The 20,670-nt window shown below is 37.5% G+C and overlaps 1 protein-coding gene across 4 annotated transcripts in view; it reads left to right on the top strand.

The window, feature by feature from the left end:
- The window catches only part of GAPVD1 (GTPase activating protein and VPS9 domains 1), a 72,949-nt gene that overhangs the window by 26,039 nt on the left and 26,240 nt on the right, over nucleotides 1–20,670 (top strand). For 2 of the 4 annotated variants that reach the window (XM_067743318.1, XM_067743315.1), the window contains exons 3-13: nucleotides 250–1,093; nucleotides 2,615–2,701; nucleotides 4,591–4,725; nucleotides 4,875–5,064; nucleotides 9,086–9,246; nucleotides 11,489–11,555; nucleotides 12,710–12,835; nucleotides 14,794–14,967; nucleotides 16,826–16,966; nucleotides 18,025–18,159; nucleotides 18,621–18,740. In XM_067743318.1, the coding sequence (XP_067599419.1) occupies nucleotides 250–1,093; nucleotides 2,615–2,701; nucleotides 4,591–4,725; nucleotides 4,875–5,064; nucleotides 9,086–9,246; nucleotides 11,489–11,555; nucleotides 12,710–12,835; nucleotides 14,794–14,967; nucleotides 16,826–16,966; nucleotides 18,025–18,159; nucleotides 18,621–18,740 (2,180 nt within the window). Of the gene's footprint in view, nucleotides 1–249; nucleotides 1,094–2,614; nucleotides 2,702–4,590; nucleotides 4,726–4,874; nucleotides 5,065–9,085; nucleotides 9,247–11,488; nucleotides 11,619–12,709; nucleotides 12,836–14,793; nucleotides 14,968–16,825; nucleotides 16,967–18,024; nucleotides 18,160–18,620; nucleotides 18,741–20,670 lie in introns of all 4 variants that reach the window. The other 2 variants (XM_067743317.1, XM_067743314.1) reach the window with 1 other exon arrangement.

Here is a 20,670-nt window from a genome sequence, read left to right as displayed (position 1 = left end):
CTTCAATGATACAAGTCAGAATAATGGTTATTTCTCAACACTTTTCATTGAACCTGACTTAATATGAAGAATTTGTCCTTTTTGGTTATGACTTTCTTTACACATTTAGATGCTGGTGGTCTAAAAGATTTTAGCAATTCTGAGTGATCTCATTGCCATGACTATCATCAACTCACATTTCCATGTTTTAGTATAGTATATTATTATTGTTGTTGACTTTATTATTTTGCTTCTTTGCTTGTTTTTTAGTGCTGAAGCTTCCCCTGCTGAATGTTGCCAACATGCCAAGATTTTGGAAGATACACAGTTTGTTGATGGGTATAAGCAGTTGGGATTTCAGGAGACTGCTTATGGAGAATTCTTAAGTCGATTAAGGGAAAATCCTCGTCTTATTGCCTCCTCTTTGGTTGCCGGAGAGAAACTTAATCAGGAGAACACACAAAGTGTTATTTACACAGTTTTTACCTCTCTCTATGGCAACTGCATTATGCAAGAAGATGAAAGCTACCTCCTTCAGGTGTTGAGATACTTGATTGAATTTGAACTTAAAGAAAGTGACAACCCCAGGCGACTTTTGAGGAGAGGAACTTGTGCCTTCAGCATCTTATTTAAACTTTTTTCTGAAGGACTGTTTTCTGCCAAACTTTTCCTCACAGCAACTTTACATGAGCCAATCATGCAGCTGCTTGTTGAAGATGAGGATCACCTGGAAACAGACCCAAACAAGCTAATTGAGAGGTTCTCCCCGTCTCAACAGGAAAAACTCTTTGGAGAGAAAGGCTCAGATAGATTCAGGCAAAAGGTTCAAGAGATGGTGGATTCGAACGAGGCCAAACTAGTGGCTTTGGTGAACAAATTTATTGGTTATCTCAAACAGAACACATACTGCTTTCCACATAGTTTGAGATGGATTGTGTCACAGATGTACAAAACTCTCTCCTGTGTAGATAGACTGGAAGTTGGGGAGGTCAGAGCAATGTGTACTGACCTCCTGTTGGCCTGCTTCATTTGTCCTGCGGTTGTCAATCCAGAACAGTATGGAATAATTTCTGATGCTCCAATTAATGAGGTGGCAAGATTTAATCTGATGCAGGTATGCTTTTGCTAGGCATTCAGTTTAAAGTCAGTCGATTGGGCAGTGGGAGTGGGAACAGAAAATATGATGACATTATTCATATATTCTTACCATTCCTTTTCCCCAAACTGTCCTAAATATTTGCTTCTTACATTGTGTTGGTTTTTAAATGGAGTCCTCATACACTTGAATGCATAGTTGAATTTGATTATCTAGAACAAGCCCTTACCCCTTTCGCATGATTTCAAACTCCAGAATGATTGAAAATTGAGTGTCTTTTATACTTCACTTGGTAACAAAACCTAACCTGAACTAATATGAGGCTATTTATAATTGTTAGTTATTCCATTTCATGTTCATGAATATTCGTGTTTTGCTGAAGGAATGTTAATATATCTGATTATAGGAAGCCAGCCTAAGTACTAGACATGTTACATGTATGCAGTAACCAACCTTTCTAAAATCTCCAAATTTTGAAATCTGAAACTCCTCTGGAACTAAAAGTTTCAGAAAGAGGATTTTTGGATCTGTGTTAGTGCTTTTTCCCCTAATCATCTGAACTACTGAAATCATGTTATTATTTCTTAAGGGATTCTTTTAATTATATCTTATCCCTAGAAATACTGTGAGGAAGAGACAGTTTATTTGGAATAGAATATGTCTTGTCTTTGGATGACTTTTTTTTAATGATAAGCTTTTTTTCATGATCAGTTCTGTCATATTGGGGTGTTTAGAAATTAACTATATAGACATCCCTGAAATAAAATTTTTTTATCATCTCTGAAACACTAAATTTATTCTTATGATAATGTTGTTATAGTTTTATTTTTGTCATTCCATTGGAGGTTGAATCACATCTTTTCAAAATGAGTGAAAGGGGGATTGTCCTAGGTATGAAGATGATGCTGTATGATAATAACTTTCAGCAAAGTGTCTTTAGAGAGAGTGGATTAACAGTTCACTTTTGGCAGTAAGGAACTGGCTCTGTGAATTGATATTTACTTTCAAAACAGCTTATGTTCTGAAGGAATTCTTTGCTTTTAAGTCTAGAAAAAAAATTTACCTTGAGTACTTTATGAACTATAGGGAAAAGTACTTAATAACTTGAGATAGTTTGAGTCAGCTTTTACAAATTAATTAAATTTCTAAACACATGAAAAGTACAGCAGCAGAAACAAAGGTGTGTACCTTCATTTCCTAATGTTGTAATAATATGAATTAAAGACAAAGCAAAATTTTCTACTTATTCTTTATAACTCAGTCTAAATGTAATAAAATATAGTAAAAGCTGACATAGACAAGATGCACATTTTATTTGGGATCCTATTTTGTATGCCTGGTCAGGTGGTGTGAATATTCTTTTTTTTTTTAAATTTAATTTAATTTTTTTTTTTATACAGCAGGTTCTTATTAGTTACCCATTTAGTGTGTTAATATTCTTATGAAATAGATTTGTAGAATGGAATGGAAGTGCTTTCACAGTGAGGACTGTGTAAGTGTCTACAGCCTACGTCTTCCCACCTCTGCTCTGGGTTGCAGGTTGGCCGCCTTTTGCAGCAATTAGCAATGACTGGCTCTGAAGAGGGAGATCCCCGGACAAAGAGCAGCCTTGGAAAATTTGACAAAGTAAGAGTGAATACTATGTCGTGTGAAGTACTGTTTATAGAAGGTTCTGCTGAAGTATTAGTCAACCTAACTATTCTCCTTATTAAATCTTGTCCCTAGGTGATGTGTAAACTAAATATTCTTTTCAATTACCCTTGGTTTGGCTATAGAGGATACAGTGTTGGATCAGCAGCATTTAAAGGAAGATGTCGTCTGTATAGCAGATTCACTTTGCTGTACAGCAGAAACTAACAAAGCATTGTAAAGCAACTATACTCCAATAAAAATTAATTAAGAAAATAAAGGAAGATGTCATCAAAGATTACTAATTCTCAAAAAATATATATATAAATACCAATTATACTTCAATTAAAAAAAAAGATTACTAATTCTCACTTATAGAAATGTTGAGGAGATGCCGTTGTAATGAGAGCCAAAGAGCTATTAAGATTATTTTTAAAAGTTTGATTTAGGGCCTTCCCTGGTGTTGCAGTGGTTAAGAATCCACCTGCCAATGCAGGGGACATGGGTTCGAGCCCTGGTCCGGGAAGATCCCACATGCTGCGGAGCAACTAAGCCCGTGCGCCACACCTACTGAAGCCCGCGCACCTGGAGCCCATGCTCCACAGCAGGGGAAGCCACTGCAATGAGAAGCCCGCGCACTGCAATGAAGAGTAGCCCCCGCTCACCGCAACTAGAGAAAGCCTGCGTGCAGCAACGAAGACCCAACGTAGCCAAAAAATAAATAAAATTTAAAAAAAAAGTTTGACTTAAAAAAATTGTCACTAAATCAAGTCTGTGAATATATGAATCAGCAATAAATGTATAATTTTAAGTGTATTTCATAAGTTAACATAGCATTGTTCAGTTGGTATAACTGAATAAAAATTTAAGGGACTTCCCTGGTGGTCCGGTGGTTAAGACTCCACGCTCCCAATGCAGGGGGCCTGGGTTTGATCCCTGGTGGGGGAACTAGATCCTGCATGCATGCCACAACTAAAGATCTCACATGCTGAAACTAAAAGATCCCACACGCCACAGTGAAGATTCTGCATGCCGCAACTAAAGACCTGGCGCAGCCAAATAAATAAATATTTTAAAAAATAAAAGAATTTAATTTATCACACTTTGAGTAGGCTGTACATTCAACCTAAAATTCAAAGGTTAGATAGTGAAGTTTCCCTTCCACCTCTGATCTCTAACCTTCATTTCCTCCCTAACTGTTCTTCATGTTATCAATCTTTTGTCTGTCTTTCAAGAAGTCTGTATGTATACAAGCAAATTCCTAATATATTTTCCTAATTACGAATGGTAGGACTGTGTGCACTGTCTGCCTCGTGTTTGTTTCATATACCAGAATATCTTGGAGATTATTTTACATCAGTTCATAGAGAGTCTAATTTTTTTAAATGTTGGGTTTAATATAATTTTCAAGAAGAAAAACTTTCTACATGCTTGTCCACCTCAATCAGAAATTTTATTCCCTTTATTTATTTATGTTTAATAAATTTATTTATTTATTTATTTTTGGCTGTATTGGGTCTTCATTGCTGCACACAGGCTTTCTCTAGTTGCGGCGAGCAGGGGCTACTCTTCATTGCGGTGCATGGGCTTCTCATTGTGGTGGCTTCTCTTGTTGCGGAGCATGGGCTCTAGGCACACGGGCTTCAGTAGTTGTGACACGTGGGCTCAGTAGTTGTGGCCTGCAGGCTCTAGGGCGCAGGCTCAGTAGTTGTGGTGCACGGGCTTAGTTGCTCCATGGCATGTGGGACCTTCCCAGACCAGGGCTCAAACCCGTGTCCCCTGCATTGGCAGGTGGATTCTTAACCACTGTGCCACCAGGGAAGTCCCTGTTCCCTTACTTTAAAGAGGAAGTATTTCACTGTGATTTTTTTCTCCTGTTTGGACAGAGCTGTGTTGCTGCTTTCCTTGATGTGGTGATTGGAGGCCGTGCAGTGGAGACCCCGCCAATGTCCTCTGTTAATCTTCTGGAAGGGTTGAGCAGAACTGTAGTTTATATAACCTACAGTCAGCTTATTACTCTGGTAATGGCTTTATTCTTTAATAGGACTTTCTCAAAAGTCATTTATCTGAACATGGGCAGAGTCCTAGATGAGTAGTACATTGTGTGAGAAATACATATTGTGTTTGAAAAATTGATTTCATAAGCTAAATGCCCTTTTACTTTTGCCAGGTGAATTTTATGAAGAGTGTGATGTCTGGAGATCAACTGAGAGAAGATAGAATGGCTCTTGACAATTTATTGGCAAACCTACCCCAGGCAAAGCCAGGAAAAAGCAGCAGTTTGGAAATGACTCCCTACAGTACTCCTCAGCTGTCTCCAGCAACCACTCCAGCAAATAAAAAGAATCGATTGCCTATAGGTAAAGAGAATTTCTCATATTGAGGCTTTCCTTTAAATTTAATATTTCTTTCTTAGCCTTTGTTATTGCTTAGCATTTGGGAATATAGTTTTAAATAATTTGGAGAAGTTCTTCTCTTCATTTTTACTGGTGGTATTTCAATTTTTTTTTGGCTGCCTTGGGTCTTTGTTGCTGCGTGAGGGCTTTCTCTAGTTGCGGTGAGCGGGGGCCACTCTTCAATGGGGTGGCTTCTTTTGTTGCGGGGCATGGGCTCTAGGTGCGTGGGCTTCAGTAGTGTGGTATGCAGGCTCAGTAGTTGTGGCTCGCAGGCCCTAGAGCGCAGGCTCAGTAGTTGTGGCGCACAGGCTTAGTTGCTCTGCGGCATGTGGGATCTTCCCGGACTAGGGCTTGAACCCGTGTCCCCTCTATTGGCAGGTGGATTCTTAACCACTGTGCTACCCTGGAAGCCCTAATTCAACTTTTAAAATTAAAAAAAAAAAAAAATTGCACCAGATTAGTTAAGGTTCATCCGTAGGCTTAAGCTTTTTTTTTTTTTTAAATAAATTGATTGATTTTTGGCTGAGTTGGGTCTCCGTTGCTGCACGCAGGCTTTCTCTATTTGCAGCGAGTGGGGGCTATTCTTCATTGCGGTGTGCGGGCTTCTAATTGCGGTGGCTTCTCGTTGCGGAGCACAGGCTCTAGGCACGTGGGCTTCAGTAGTTGTGGCTCGTGGGCTCTAGAGTGCAGGCTCAGTAGTTGTGGCGCATGGGCTTAGTTGCTCCACGGCATGTGGGAGCTTCCCAGACCAGGGATCGAACCTGTGTCCCCTGCGTTGGCAGGTGGATTCTTAACCACTGTGCCACCAGGGAAGCCCAGGCTTTAGCTTTATCTAGACATACTTGTTATAATTAATTGGAATCATGCCACTTGCAGTATACTTTGTTTACTTTAAGTCATCATTTGAATTATGTACTGTCATCATTTGAATTATGTAGCCCTGTTCTTTCCACAGAGTTCTAAATAATATAATAAAATAATATTATTTGAGAAATTTCTATCAGTAAAGTTGAAAATATATAGTTACTATTTTTTCATTATTATTAATAGCCAGTCTTTTATTGACTGAGTTAAGATCTTTGTTATTTTATAAAATAAGGCAAAACTTCTGTTTTGTCAATTTTAAGAAATAGGTTTAATTAAGCCTTATTTCCTTAGTAAACATTTATCCATAATAAATCTATATAATCTGTAATAATATCTATATAAATCCACAAACAAATTGAGCATATGTATACTATGTACCAGGCACAGGGTAAGCATTTTCTAAATGTTCTTTCACATTTAATTCATGCAAAAAATCGACACAAAAAGTGGTCTGATCACTGTCCTGCAGGCGGGGCACTGTGTTCAACACTGGTCATACAAAGACCCGTAAGTCAGGCCCTTACACTTAGGTTAGTTGCTGATAGTCCAGTTGGGGAGAATGAGAAGAGACCAGTACCCTTCAGTGTACTGAGTGTCTGATGGAGATAAGTGTAGAGGGTTATGGGGACACCTAACTTAGTGGTGTGGTGATGCTGTCAGGAGAAGATTCGGGAGCAGGTGAAGGCTGCACTTTCTGTTGGAGGATGAATGGAAGTTAGACAAAGTAAACAAGACACAGAGAGAGTGTTTAGACCGAGGGAGCAGAGTATTTTAGTGCCAACTTTTTAACGGTCATGAGGAGCTCAGCAGCAGTTAGTGAGCGTGAATAGTTATTATATTTTATACATTCTTTTTTTTTTTTTTTTTTTTGCGGTACGCGGGCCTCTCGCTGTTGTGGCCTCTCCCGTTGCGGAGCACAGGCTCCGGACGCGCAGGCTCAGCGGCCATGGCTCATGGGCCTAGCCGCTCCACAGCATGTGGGATCCTCCTGGACCGGGGCATGAACCCGTGTCCCCTGCATCAGCAGGTGGACTCTCAACCACTGCGCCACCAGGGAAAGCACTATATTTTATACATTCTGAATAATGGGATTTCATTTTTAAACTCCCATGAGCTGATTTGTTAAGAATTGTCAGTTTCTTAAAATTAATCTACCTTACTTTTAACATAATCTGGAATAATATTATCAACAGGAATGTGGCATCATATTCTTCAAGTCTTTGGCTTTCATCATCTCAAAACGTCAATTTTCAGAATTATAAATAGAAAAAAAAATAAACTTGACATTGAATGATTTTTAATATTATAGGCTATTAGCACTTTTTTAACATGAAGAAATAAACGATTTTTGGTAAACCAGAGATTCTTTTTTCCATGATTCACTTGTGTTCTTTCGTTTCTTTTCATCCAGAGTGTCATTCATTAAATAAGAGTATAATGGAAAGTAAATTTCAAATGTTTGCCCAGTATTATTTTGTATAGTCATGTGACCTGGTCATTGAACTTATTTCATATTTTAAAAGATGTGTCCGTTATTCAGAGGGTTGATTTTCTTTCTGTTTAATGCTTTCACAACCCAGGACAACAGTTCGCAGCCATAACTGTCTGGGATTCCTTAGCCACCAATCTTACTGCTCATATTATTACTCTAGTAACCCCTTTTGGTGGGTAATAGGCTGTTCCTTTTCTTATGTAACTTTTATTTAAGAAATAGTTTATGAACTTTTGCTCCATGTGCATGTTGCTTTTGCTTCATGTAAATTGGTACATAAATTTTGATTACTTGCATTTTTATAAATTATGAAGTTTGTTCCTTAAGATTCACGTAGTTGTTCATAAAGTTGAAGTTAAGTTTACAATTCAAGAGAAGACAGTGAGGGTCAGCAAAGAAAGGTGTAAGTGAACCTATTTTAGACTTTTGGAAGTTGATGTGTGCTTTGAGTTTTGAAAGTAAGAGTGATTGATGAACTGATCTACAGCATTGTGGAGAGAACATGATTGTTTATAGTTCTGTCTTCAAGTAGGTCAGCTTTCACCGAAACTGAAGTTGAAAGACTTTTATTATAATTGAGTGTTTGTGCTTGATGTCTGCACTTTTATTTGCCCTGAAGGAGTATCTATTTAGTATTCTGGTTGTACTGAATCTTATTGTCCTCTGAAAACAACCTGACACTTATCACAGAAGACTAAAGTTCATAGAGAAATTGTCACAAACTATCTAAATCTTTCAGTTTCCAAAAGTTCTTGTAAGGGAATTCCCTGGCAGTCTAGTGGTTGGGACTCCGTGCTTTCACTACCGAGGGCCCGGGTTCGATCCTTGGTTGGGAAACTAAGATCCCACAGGCCGCTCAGTGCAGCCAGAAAACAAAACAAACAAACACAAAAACTCACCAAAAGCAAAAGTTCTTGTACGATCTATAGGATGGATTACTTTAGAAAAAGGTATTACTTCTTTACTTATAAGTAGGGGAAAAACACCCCAAAGTAATTAGATCCTTCATTAATTTAGAATGTTCCCATAAAGCAGAAAGGAAACTCATGTTCAAACAAAGAGAACTCTTCTGCATCGTTAGGAAGAGGTTAATACATTTCAGGAAAAACTGTGTTTTCAAAAACTGATTCTGGTTTTGTCAGCAGTTGCCGACGTGTATAACTTTTTATGGCTATCAGATTTCTATATGAAATTTTCTAATGCTTTTAAGTTTAGTTATTAGTAAGGGAGACCTGTGGCAGCTAAATCATTTTGTTGGAGAAATAGTTGAAGTTATTATACCTTGAAAAGATAAGGAATAAAGTAATGCTTTTCTTGTCACTCCCGAGTCTTAAATTGATTGGGACGTGTTTGCTGTTCTGCACGTGTAAACTGTGTTACTCCCTGTCAGGTGAACATGGATCATTGTTTCTGTTGATCAGTTTTGAAGGAGAATTTGTATTAGTCATTAGTAGAGTAGCTGGGAAGATTTGGGTTTGTTTTTTTTTTTTTAAATTCATGTTCTCACCACTCTTTGTGCATGTGCAAATGTTCTACATTAATAGAAAATATATTTTTGTATTAATGTGCCATTTTCTTCATTTTGTCTTTTTCTCTAAATTATCTTACTTGAAATTGTTTTATTAGCAACTCGGAGCAGAAGCCGCACCAATGTTCTGATGGACTTACATATGGACCATGAAGGATCAGCTCAAGAAACCATCCAGGAAGTGCAGCCAGAAGAGGTGTTGGTCATTTCCTTAGGAACAGGTCCCCAGCTTACTCCAGGGATGATGTCAGAAAATGAGGTATGACTGTATTGTTACCCTTAACTTGTAGCTATTAATGTTAAGAACTTCAGATTCTTTTCTTCTCAGTAAAGGTCACTTGCTTCTATAAATCAGTATACATTTAACAAATATTTTTCATTATCTTCAGTGGGTCTGCCATGATATCCCATCAAATGCTCAACTCCCTGTGAACAGTTCTGGAGGTCCTTCACATTAATAAACCTGTGGCACTGTAGTTGATAACCAGATCCATACCAAAAGGAATTTTCCTAATAGTAGTAGAAGAGGCAGGAAGCCAGGAAATTGTGTTATGGAAATTGAAGAGACTTTTCCAGTGACTTGTAGGAAATATTTTATGTTTCTTTTCTTTTTAATGATATAGTAGTGGTATTCCTGCTTTAAAGAGCCAAACAGTATTTAGAAATAATTTCTGTTCTTTGGCTGGTTGGGAAGAAATGGAAGAGATAATTGAAAGGAAAACTAAGTAAAATATTTTAAGGAAATGGGGTTGGGGATATGAGAATCAGTTTTAAGATATTTGTAAACAGAAGAACTTGGGACAGAAGCAAGAGGAAAGAAGTTTTGACTCTCTAAACATAGGATCCTCTTGTCATAGATTGTGACCTCTTGAGAAAGAAGCATTTTCTTACCTTCAGCAGTGCCTGCTTATTATTCAACAAAGCCTATTCCTGGCCTGGGAAGAAGGGACCCGTTATAGTGGTTGATACAGTGATGATGGTGGTTGATTAAGTGGCGTGACTTGTAGGAAAGAGGACCATCAAAATCCACAACCCTGTCCCCCCACACACATTCAAAGTGAATAAGCTGGCAAAAACTGTCAGAATCAACTTTTTGGGAACTCTAGAATGTAATAAACTTGTGGCAACCAGGGGAAATGCTTAATGAAGAAAAGAACTGCTGCGTTTCAGTAAGAGAGTCTGTGGCATTTTACTCCCCCTGTTACCGTCCCCCGACCCCCCCACCCCAATGGCAGCCTTGAAGACAGCCGCCAGCATTCCTGCGCAGGGAAATATCTAGATTGTGCTATGATCCTTTTGTTTTTCGTTAATTCATACCACTCTCAAGGCCTTTAGATGGATTTTTCCTGAAGATTCATTGCACATTGCTCACTCTGATGAGTGGGAAGGCTCAAGTTATCTTACAAATACAAAATGTAAAATCTTTATGTCTGCATTTAATTTCAAGCAAACAGGGAAAAGATTCTATTTTTAAATGACCTTTTAAAAGCATCACATGAATAAATAGATGGAGCCATTAGAAAACCTTTAATTTACTTATTTAAATGCAGGGTCAAAACAGCGACTTAAGGGTTTTCTTTCTTTTTTTTTGGCTTTGTGTTGTTTTTTCTTTTTAATTGAGGACACTCTTCTTCACATTCCAGCAGCAGCCTAGGAACCCAGTGGTTGTGAGTTCAAGTTCCAGGTGTGCTTAATACATGCTGTGACATCCAGCAAAGCACACAGTTCTTCATTAAGTTGGAGATACACATACAGAGCTGAGTTATGAGGTTTGTGGGGAGTGAGAAGTAATTGTTATTTGGAAATCATCTAACAGATAGAAAGCTCTGTAAAAAGGCAATCAGCTCTAAGCTAGATGTGGCATAGAAGTCATACTTCGGCTTCTGGTATGGACTTTGTGGCCATGTGTATGGTGATCAAGTGGAGGTTCTAACTAGACTGATTAATTCTGGTACAAAATAATTTGTTTACATGTTTTTTTCCTATTAATTAGTTTATTAACTTTTAGAAAAATGCACACAAAATTAATATGTCACTTTACTGTGCCAAATGCTTTATGTGCATCTTTTTGTTTAATCCTCAACAACTCCATGGCATATATACTGTTACTATCACCATTTTATGGATGAAGAAGATGAGGCTCAGAGAGCTTAAAATACTTATCCAAGTTTACATAGTTGGCCCATGGCAGAACTGGGAGGACCGGACTGCTGAGTCTGAAGCCTCTGACACCTGCAAACCTAATCACTGCTCATCGATGTCCAGTTGCCTGTTCAGTTGCTGAAACTGGTAGGGTGATGGAAAGACATAGGCTCAGTTCTTCTAACTGGTACACTTTTATCCCAGGGGTACTTAAAAACTTGATTGGAGCCCTATAAATGGGTTTTCAGTTAAAAATGATAATTTAATATTAAGACGAACTTAAATATGCATTTGCCATGGTTTGTTTTCTTATCAAGAATCTCTCAGTTGTGATAAACTAATGGCATTTTATTTTTCAGGTCCTAAACATGCAGCTTTCGGATGGAGGACAAGGAGATGTCCCTGTCGATGAAAACAAACTCCACGGTAAACCTGATAAAACCTTGCGCTTTTCCCTCTGCAGTGATAATCTGGAAGGAATATCTGAAGGTGAAGGGTTACTTCATTCAAGGAGTTGTGTGATTCAAGTAATATTTTGTTTTGTGTTCTTTAAAGGAGCCTTAAAAATTACAATTATGCCACCTGTGCCTCTCACTGAGGAGCGTAATGAAGTTTTCCTCTAATGATCTTGAACAGTTGGCTGTAAAGATTGTTTCTTTGAATAAAATTGACATTGCAAGAGACCTTTGGTCATATAAAATGGAGACGATCTAAGTCTGCTTTGAGACTTGAATAATACCAAGTTTTATTTCACTAGTATTAACATATACCAAAGCTTGTAGAGCTCCTTTAGAGGGATATAATGCATGTCTAAATGGAAAAAAATTGACTCACTAGTATTTCAGGGTGTTGTGTATACTGCTAATGTTTTAATGAAGCAGAAAGATACAATGGAAGTAGGATAGGAATAAAAAAAATTAAAAGGCAAGATTGTAAAGTGAGAATATGTCACTCCATGCGCTAGAACAAGCTTTTTTAATGAAAAAGTTTCAGTTTGACTAACATTTTAAAATAAACATAGATGGTAATAACTTTTCCTTTTTTTCTCACTTTTGAAAACATAAGTAGTGTACATTCATTCTAGAAAATGAAGGAAAAATTGAACCATCTGTGACCCTACCATTCTGTTAATAACAGTTAACATTTTGGTTTATTTATAGCAAAATTAGGCTTAGGCTGTTTTGTAACCTTTTTTTGTTTAACAATATAACAGTAACATTTCCCTTTGTAATTTAGCATTCTTAAATAACATGGTTTTTAATGTCTATTTTCTTTAACTTCAGTTTGGCATTTATCATAATTTAAACATTCTTCTGTGATTACACATGTAGATTGCTTTCACTTTTCAGACATTGTAAGAAGCACTGCAACAAGGGACCTTAGGTGAATTTTTGATTAGTTCCTTAGGATAAATTTCTAAAAGCAGAAATTCTGGCTTAAAGGGCGTGTTTATTTATAGGGCTTAACAGTATTAAAAGCACTTTAATCAGTCTTTTTAGTCTCTTATCAAGGCATGAAAAATTACATGGTGGCTCATGACTGTCAAAAAAAGCTCACTCACAGTATAAACGTTTCTCTAGGTCCTTCAAATCGTTCTAATTCAGTATCCTCACTAGACCTGGAAGGGGAATCTGTATCAGAACTTGGAGCAGGACCTTCTGGGAGTAATGGAGTTGAAGCTCTACAGCTATTAGAGCATGAGCAAGGTAAAGTGAGGTTGAATTCAGCTGTTCAAGCAGCAAAAGAATTTACCTGGTTGCAGAATAAACAATCTGTTTCCATGTAAGTTGGCTGTGTTCAGTTGATTATATAATGACCATTAAACTTGCATTTACTCATAGTTCCTTCAGGTCTTAAAAATGTGTTTAGTTGGCAATTCCCTGGCGGTCCAGTGGTTAGGACTCAGCAGTTTCACTGCGGTGGCCCAGCATCAGTCCCTGGTTGGGGAACTAAGGTCCTGCAAGCCTCGCGGCTTGGCCAAAAAAAAAAAAAGGTGTGTTTAGTTGCTAAGTGGATTATTCAGGCTAAAATTACATAGAATAGTTAAAATGAATTGCTTGAATTCTGTAATATATGGTGTTTCAATTGTGTAATATTAAATTTTTAAGGGATACTAAGATAAATACGCAGAGCTCAAGGAACTTAGAATAGGGAGAGAATGGTACACAAATGATTAAAATTATCATAAAAGTGCTTTGGCAGTTCTGAGTGAGAAATACATGTGGTTGAAAGTGTAGGGAAAAGCTTATTGGGAGAAAATAAAAACCTCAAAGCCTGGCTGGCATTGCATTGGCTGAAACTAGAGATATTCTAGGTGAAGGAATAGTAGTATAAGCAAGTCAGGGAGGTGGGAAGCCATAGTACTTACTCAGGAACTGTCAAGTAGGGTAATAGGGTGAGGTAAGGCTGAAAAGTAGATGGATCCCTTTTGTGCTTTAGGAAGATTAACATGAAAAAGTCCTTTGGATTTGTCCATTTACAGATCAGTGGTGGCTTTCAGAGGAATGTTGAGGGCAGATGCCCTCAACTGGATTTGAGGCAGTGACTTTAGTGTGTGTAAAAATCACCTGGGGAGTTAGGGGGGAAAAAAAGGCATTTCCCATGTCTCATTTCTAGAAATCCTGGATCAGTCTATTTTTGGAAAGGAAAAGAGTATTGCCAACTGGGTTATGTGTGGGGTGAATAAAAGTAATGCTATGTTTTTGCTGGATCAGTTTGTCACTGTATTATTTAGGATTAAAATTTCTGCAGATAACAGAAACCTAAAATAATATTAGCTTAAGATAGAGAGAATATCACCTCTTTAACAAGCCGTCTAGGTGATTCTGATATGGGTGGTTGGCAGTTTACACTCGTGAATACTAGGTTAAGAAGTGAGTGGGAACTTCCCTGGTGGTCCAGTGGTTAAGGCTTCACGTTTTTTTTTTGTTTTTTTTGTTTTGGTGTGGGTTTATCTGTTAATTATTGCCACAATAATGCTGCATAACAAAGCACCCCAAAACTTGGTGCCTTAAAACAATAAACATTTATTTTTGGTCTCAAGTCTGTGGGTCAGCCAGGTGGTGGTTCTGATTTGGACCGGGCTCATTCATGCATCTCTCGTCATCATGGTTGAGTAGGGAGCTCTGCTAATCTTAGCTGGGGGTCCGTTGGTCACTGGGGAGCTGGCTCATCTAGGATGACCTTTGCTTTGTTCCATGTGGTTCCTCATCCTCCAGCAGACTGGTTTCAGCTTGTCCTCATGAGAGAACAAGGATGAGAAAGAGCAGAGGTTTCTAAGTTCTCTCTTGAGGCCTAAACTCACAACTGGCACACTTCCTCCTTACCTTTTGGACAAAGCAAGGAACCAGGCCTGTGCAAATTCAGAGAAAGGGGAATATATCCCAATTCTTGACCAAAGTCACACTCTAGAGGACAGGGAGACAACTGATTGCATGGATGGCCCCAGTTAATTTACTGGAAGGGGGAGGACATATGCAGAACTCAATTCAGAGAGGGAAAGAGTACATCCGTGAGGGAATAATTCAGTGTTTTAGTACTATGTGCTGAGTGTTAATGTTAAAATATGTAACTTGAAGTTCAAAGACAAAAAGGTCTTTAAAGTTGATATAAAAAATGATAGCTGTGCTACCATTTTTTAAGTGCTTAATTTTGTTTTTGATAGCTACAACCCAGGATAATCTCGATGATAAGCTAAGGAAGTTTGAAATTCGTGACATGATGGGACTGACAGATGATAGGGATATATCAGAAACAGTGAGTGAGACGTGGAGTACAGATGTCTTGGGAAGTGATTTTGACCCTAACATTGATGAAGATCGCTTGCAAGAAATCGCAGGTAACTGCTATTTAATGTCTCTGGAAGATTGCTGTTTATTCATATCCACCCACCCCTCATGGGAGGGAACTTCAGTGCTCTGACAAACATGGTGTGTATGTTAGCAGTAACTGGGAAACTGAGGTAATTGTATGTGACAAGGCATTTGTGTATTTCTTTTTTCTTTACTTAAATATAGGTAGTATTTTCCCCTGTCTACATTTAAGTGCCCCTCCCCCTGCAAAAAAAGAAAAAACAGTCTTTTGAATCAACTTCTTGTCAATTCTTGTTTGCAGGGCATAGTATATGTTCTTAGTCTATGATTAACATATTCTTCTTTTGAGACTAAACACCTTGCCCTAACATGAAAATTCTTACAGGTTATAGCCATAAAATCTTTCAGAATAATATGATACTGTTCTCTAAAAACCGGATTTACTTCTGGAAGGTTTAATTCAGTTCCAAAGAATGACCAGTGTTTTCTTTTTTTCTTTTTTTTATATCAAGTTTATCGAGGTACAATTTACATACGTTAAAAGTTACCCTTTTTAGGATATTGTTCTGTCTGTTCTGAAAGATTCATAGTCTTGTAATCACCATCTTTATTTTCTTTTTAAATCATGGAACATTTCAAACAAATACAAGAGAGAGCAGTATAATGAACACCATGTACCCATCACTCAGCTTCACCAATTACACATACATACATGGCCAGTTTTGTTTCATCTCTTCTCCCACCTTGTTATCCCCTCCCCCGATTATGTAATCACAGGTTAATCAGGCAGGTTCCAGACATTATTTTATTTGTAATTATTTCATGATGCATCTTTATTTTCTACATTTTTAAATTTAACTTTTATTTTATATTGGAGTATAGTTGATTTATCAACACAGTGTTGTCTTAGTTTCAGGGGTATAGCAAAGCGATTCAGTTATATATATATCCATTCTTTTTCAGATTCGTTCCCCATATAGGTTATTACAGAGCATTGAGCAGAGTTTCCTCTGCTGTACAGTAGGTCCCTGTTGACCATCTATTCCATATATGGCAGTGTGCATATGCCAATCCCAAACTCCTAATTTATCCCTCCCCCCATCTTTCCCCCTTGGTAACCATGACGTATCTTTAAAAGGTACCTTTTACCAGTTTTTCCAAAGGTTCTTCATCTACTGAAATGAGATTGTTCTTTTATTAGGTTTAATCAGAAGTAGTGGAGCATTCTGAACTTGAGTATTTTTAACACAGGTTTACAATAATGTTTAATCTTTCTATTTGTATTTTTAAGCAGTGTAAATAGATTTCTCAATTGGTTTTGCATTATTTTGTTCCAGGTGTCAAAGTACAATAGTATTTTTCCTGGCAGTGAGCTGTATTTGGGCAATAAGCTGTATTTGCAGTTGAATGAGTGCTACAGAGGAGATGTGTGTTTTCCTGCAAATATACTTTATTGCTCTGAATATGTGGCTAATGTGCCAGAAGAAAACATATTTGGCCAGTATAACTTTCTATGGTTAAAAGTCTCTGTTTGAGTGTTTTTAATCCCTGAAGGACTAAAATATTAGAGAGATGTTAGGGACACGTAAAATTTGCTAAAAAATCAAGGTGAAAACTAGTTGAAATGACTTGTCCTAATGATCTGTGTTTTCTCGTTGGAGACTAAGGTGAACAGTAGGAAACTGATGAAAAGGAGCTTGTGTTATTGTGACCAAAGTGGGAAATTTATGTTTTTAGTGGTATTATTGATTGAAATTACTCTTTCCTTGGCTTCTTTCTTGTGAGTAGAGAGATTTTGTTAGCTTAGTGTTTGGCTTTTTTCCATCATCACTGCTCTTTCCCTGAGGACGTTTGTTAACCCTTTACTCCCCACTGGTTATACAGGTGCAGCAGCAGAGAACATGTTAGGCAGTTTACTGTGCCTGCCAGGTTCAGGGTCAGTGCTTCTTGACCCCTGCACTGGTTCTACCATATCAGAGACAACAAGCGAAGCTTGGAGTGTAGAGGTATTGCCAAGTGACTCAGGTTAGTATGCTGTCATTGTTTGCTTTTTGATTTGCACAGAAGTTTTAAATGTAAGGTATCCTAACTTCTATATTATGTACATTTTGTCAGATATACATTTGACAAGTACGAGGCCATCACATTGCTAAGAATTTCAAATGGAAAATTAGTTTAGGGTATTTTCTGTCCATCAAGAAAAAATGCAGTGTTGGATGGCATAGGCTAAGATGGCAGGTGCTTTCTGACTCTGTTCAGTTATCTTGGAAGCAATCGTTAGTAACTCATCAGGATTCTATGTGGGACATTGAGTTCAGTATCTCCCACTAACTTATCATAACCACTCTGAGTGGTTGGATGCCTGGTAAGCATGTTTAGATTTGGAGAACTTGACCCAAAGATACCTAATGTATTTTTGAAATGCATTGACATTGAGGCTCTGGAATCCTGAGAATTATTTTGTGCAGGATAATTATAAACATATATAAAGTATTTTGTACTTTCTCTTATGTATTGCATTTCTGCTTTTTTTCTGATTATGAATATAAATCCTTGTCTTCAACTAAATGTCAACTACCAGAATGCAAATATAAGTAACTATATATCTGAACTACCTTCTTTTTGATCGCTTGGCTCAAGAATAATGAAGCAACCTTGATATGTGTTTTTTAATGTTACCACATTCAGACATGCTAACCTTTACATAAGGAGACAGTAGGATTAGCTCAGTATTGAACATCCATAGGAGTTATTTTTTAGAAAGTGGTTGATTTAATGCTAAGCTGTTCTGTATTCTCTTGTTTAGTTTACTTGTTAACCAATAGAATACTGTATGAGATTAGTGATCTGGAAGCAGGGTTTTCATCTGCGCACAGTGAACTGGCCTGTATTAGGATGAAAATCACAACCTAGACCTCTTTAACACTTGGTCTAACTAACTTTGCTAACTGGCCCAGACTTAAAAGTCTGTTTACACTGATTTCATTCATGCCCTTGGTAGCTTTCTTCATCTGGGTTGCAAAAGTTGAAACTGTGATGTGCTAGTAGAATCACTAATGTGATACCTCACTTTTTCTGTTTAGAGGCCCCAGATCTAAAGCAGGAGGAGCGACTGCAAGAACTGGAGAGCTGTTCAGGACTGGGTAGCACATCTGATGATACGGATGTCAGGGAGGTCAGTTCCCGCCCCAGCACACCAGGCCTCAGTGTTGTGTCGGGTATGTCTGGCTTGTTTTAAGGAATAAGGATTTGAAGGTGTGTTCCCACCTCCCCATTTATAAAGTTGATAGCAAAGAGATGTATTTTATTTAAGATCTGAGTAATTTCCAGTAAACTTATTACTGTGGGACCTGACATCTATGAGAAGTTAATGTGTGCCGTTATAGAGCCTGTCAAAGTAGTTGACAAATGGTCTGTGTGTGTTCCCTCTATAACTCTATCTGTTCTTGTAACCTCTGCTACTGTATTTAGACATCACATGATAATTCTGATTATGTTGTACAAATCAAGGTAAATATATTTAAGCAATTGTACAATAAAGGATATAATACCAAACAACTCACATGTAAAGAACTGAGATACAAAAAATGTGAGAATGTATACATTTCTCCAAACTTCATATACTTTTTGTGTGGTTATTTTGTTCTTGCTGTTTATTTTTTACCATTTCTTTTTAAAGGCATAAGTGCAACCTCTGAGGATATTCCCAATAAGATTGAAGACCTGAGATCTGAGTGCAGCTCTGATTTTGGGGGTAAAGATTCTGTCACTAGTCCAGACATGGATGAAGTAACTCATGGTAAGAAGGGGAAATGAGAATGACTTTTAGAAATGATCACATCCATGGCTGAAACTGGCAGCCTTTGACACATTGCTGGTGATAGTATCAACTGTTGCAGCACTTCAGGGTGTAGTTTGGCAATATGTGTGTAAGGCCTTAAAATAAGGTTCACATGCTAAATTTGGTTCAGTTAGCCCACTTCAGGAATCAGTCATAAGGAAACAGTTCATGTATGGAGAAAGTCTTATGCACAAAGATGTTCTTCATAATATTTATATTGGCAGAAAATTAGAACCAACCTAAGAACTGAAAAATAGAATGGCTAAGTGAATTTTGATGTAACCACTTATTTGAACTTATACAGCTATTTTTAAAATGCTTTAAAGAATATGAAATAATTTGGAGAAATACCTAGAACATAATACCACTTGGAAATTTTATTTTTAAAGAATTTTATATATAAGATAATAAAATGTTAAAAAACCTATCCTAAAGAAAGCACTGGGAAGAAATACCAGAGTGCTAGTAAGTAGTGGTTTTATATATTGGGCACTGGGTTTGAAGTACTTTTTTTGTTTTGTTTCATTTTTTACATTTTTGTGTATTCTAAACCAAAGTTTTTTATCCTCCACACTATGGACATTTTGGACCAGGTAATTCTTTGTTGTGGGGGCCTGTCCTGTGCATTGTAGGATGTTTAGCAGCCTCTCTGGTCTCTGTCAGAAGCACACCATCACCCTCCCTCTCGTGCAGTGATGAAAACTAAAAATGTCCCCAGACATTGCCAAATGATCCCTTAGGGGGCAAAATAGCCCCAGCTGAGAACCACTGTTCTAAACCAGCCGTTTTCAAGTGTAGTGTCCATGGACCACTGAGGGCCCTTAAGACATTTCTGGGGGCTGGGGAGGTATGAGGTCAAAACTGTTTTCACGGTAATAAAAGGTTATTGTCCCTTCTACCATATTGACGTTGCAGAGGTGGGTAAATTTGCTGAGACCGTAGCATGAAGCAAGGCAATGGCACCAGACCAGACTAGCAGTCACTGTATTCTTCTCTCACAGTTTAAAAAAAAAAAACAAACTTTACTTATGAATGTCTTTGATGAAGTGGTAAAAATTATTCAATGCTATATCTCAACCCTTGAGTACACATCTATCTAATATTGTGAAGGAATAGGAAGTACCCCTAACGCATTTCTGCTGCATTCTGAAATACGATGAAGTGTCTCAAGGAAAAGCACTTATCTGATTGAGTTGAGAGCTAACTAAGTAGCTGCCTTTTTTTCTTGTTTGTTTTTCATGAAATACCATTTTTACTTGAAAGAATGACAAACTGTAGTTATTCATACTTGGATATTTGGCAGGCATTTCTTGAAAATTAACTAAATGAGCCTGTCATTTCAAGGAAAACAACTGACAGGACAGAGTTTGATGCCAATGATAAAATCCAAGCTTACAGATAAAAATTAGAATTTTGGAAAACTCGTGTCTACCTCCACGAGCTTGACAACTTCCTGCTAGTTAAAAACTTTTCTGGTGAGATGGGTGGTGATATCAAGAATGTCATTTTTTTTGATGTTATATGATGAAATGTGTCAACATTTGGAAGATCTGCATATCTAATTGAACCAGTATTTTCCAGATGATCAATGTATGATGTTACAAAATCACGCTTGGGTAAAAGATCCATTCAAAGTGCAAGACAGACCAATTGAATTTTAATGTAACAGAGTACATTAGAGTGATTTGGTTTCAGATTCCAAATGGTAGCTAATCTTTAAAAAACTTAGCAAGATTTGGTAGAGTATGAAAGAATAATATCCACAGTTTTCTCAAAAGGCTGTTAAAATATTGTCTCTTTTCTACCTGCATATCTGTGTGAGATCAGCTTTTCTTTATATATACTTTAACCAAAACAACATGTGCAACAGATTGAAAGCAGAAGCAGG

Source organism: Pseudorca crassidens, chromosome 7, assembly GCF_039906515.1.
Source record: "Pseudorca crassidens isolate mPseCra1 chromosome 7, mPseCra1.hap1, whole genome shotgun sequence".
In the NCBI taxonomy this organism is placed as follows: Eukaryota; Metazoa; Chordata; class Mammalia; order Artiodactyla; family Delphinidae; genus Pseudorca; species Pseudorca crassidens.
The sequence above is the reverse complement of the archived record's forward strand: the minus strand, read 5'-3'. Positions and strand labels throughout refer to the sequence as shown.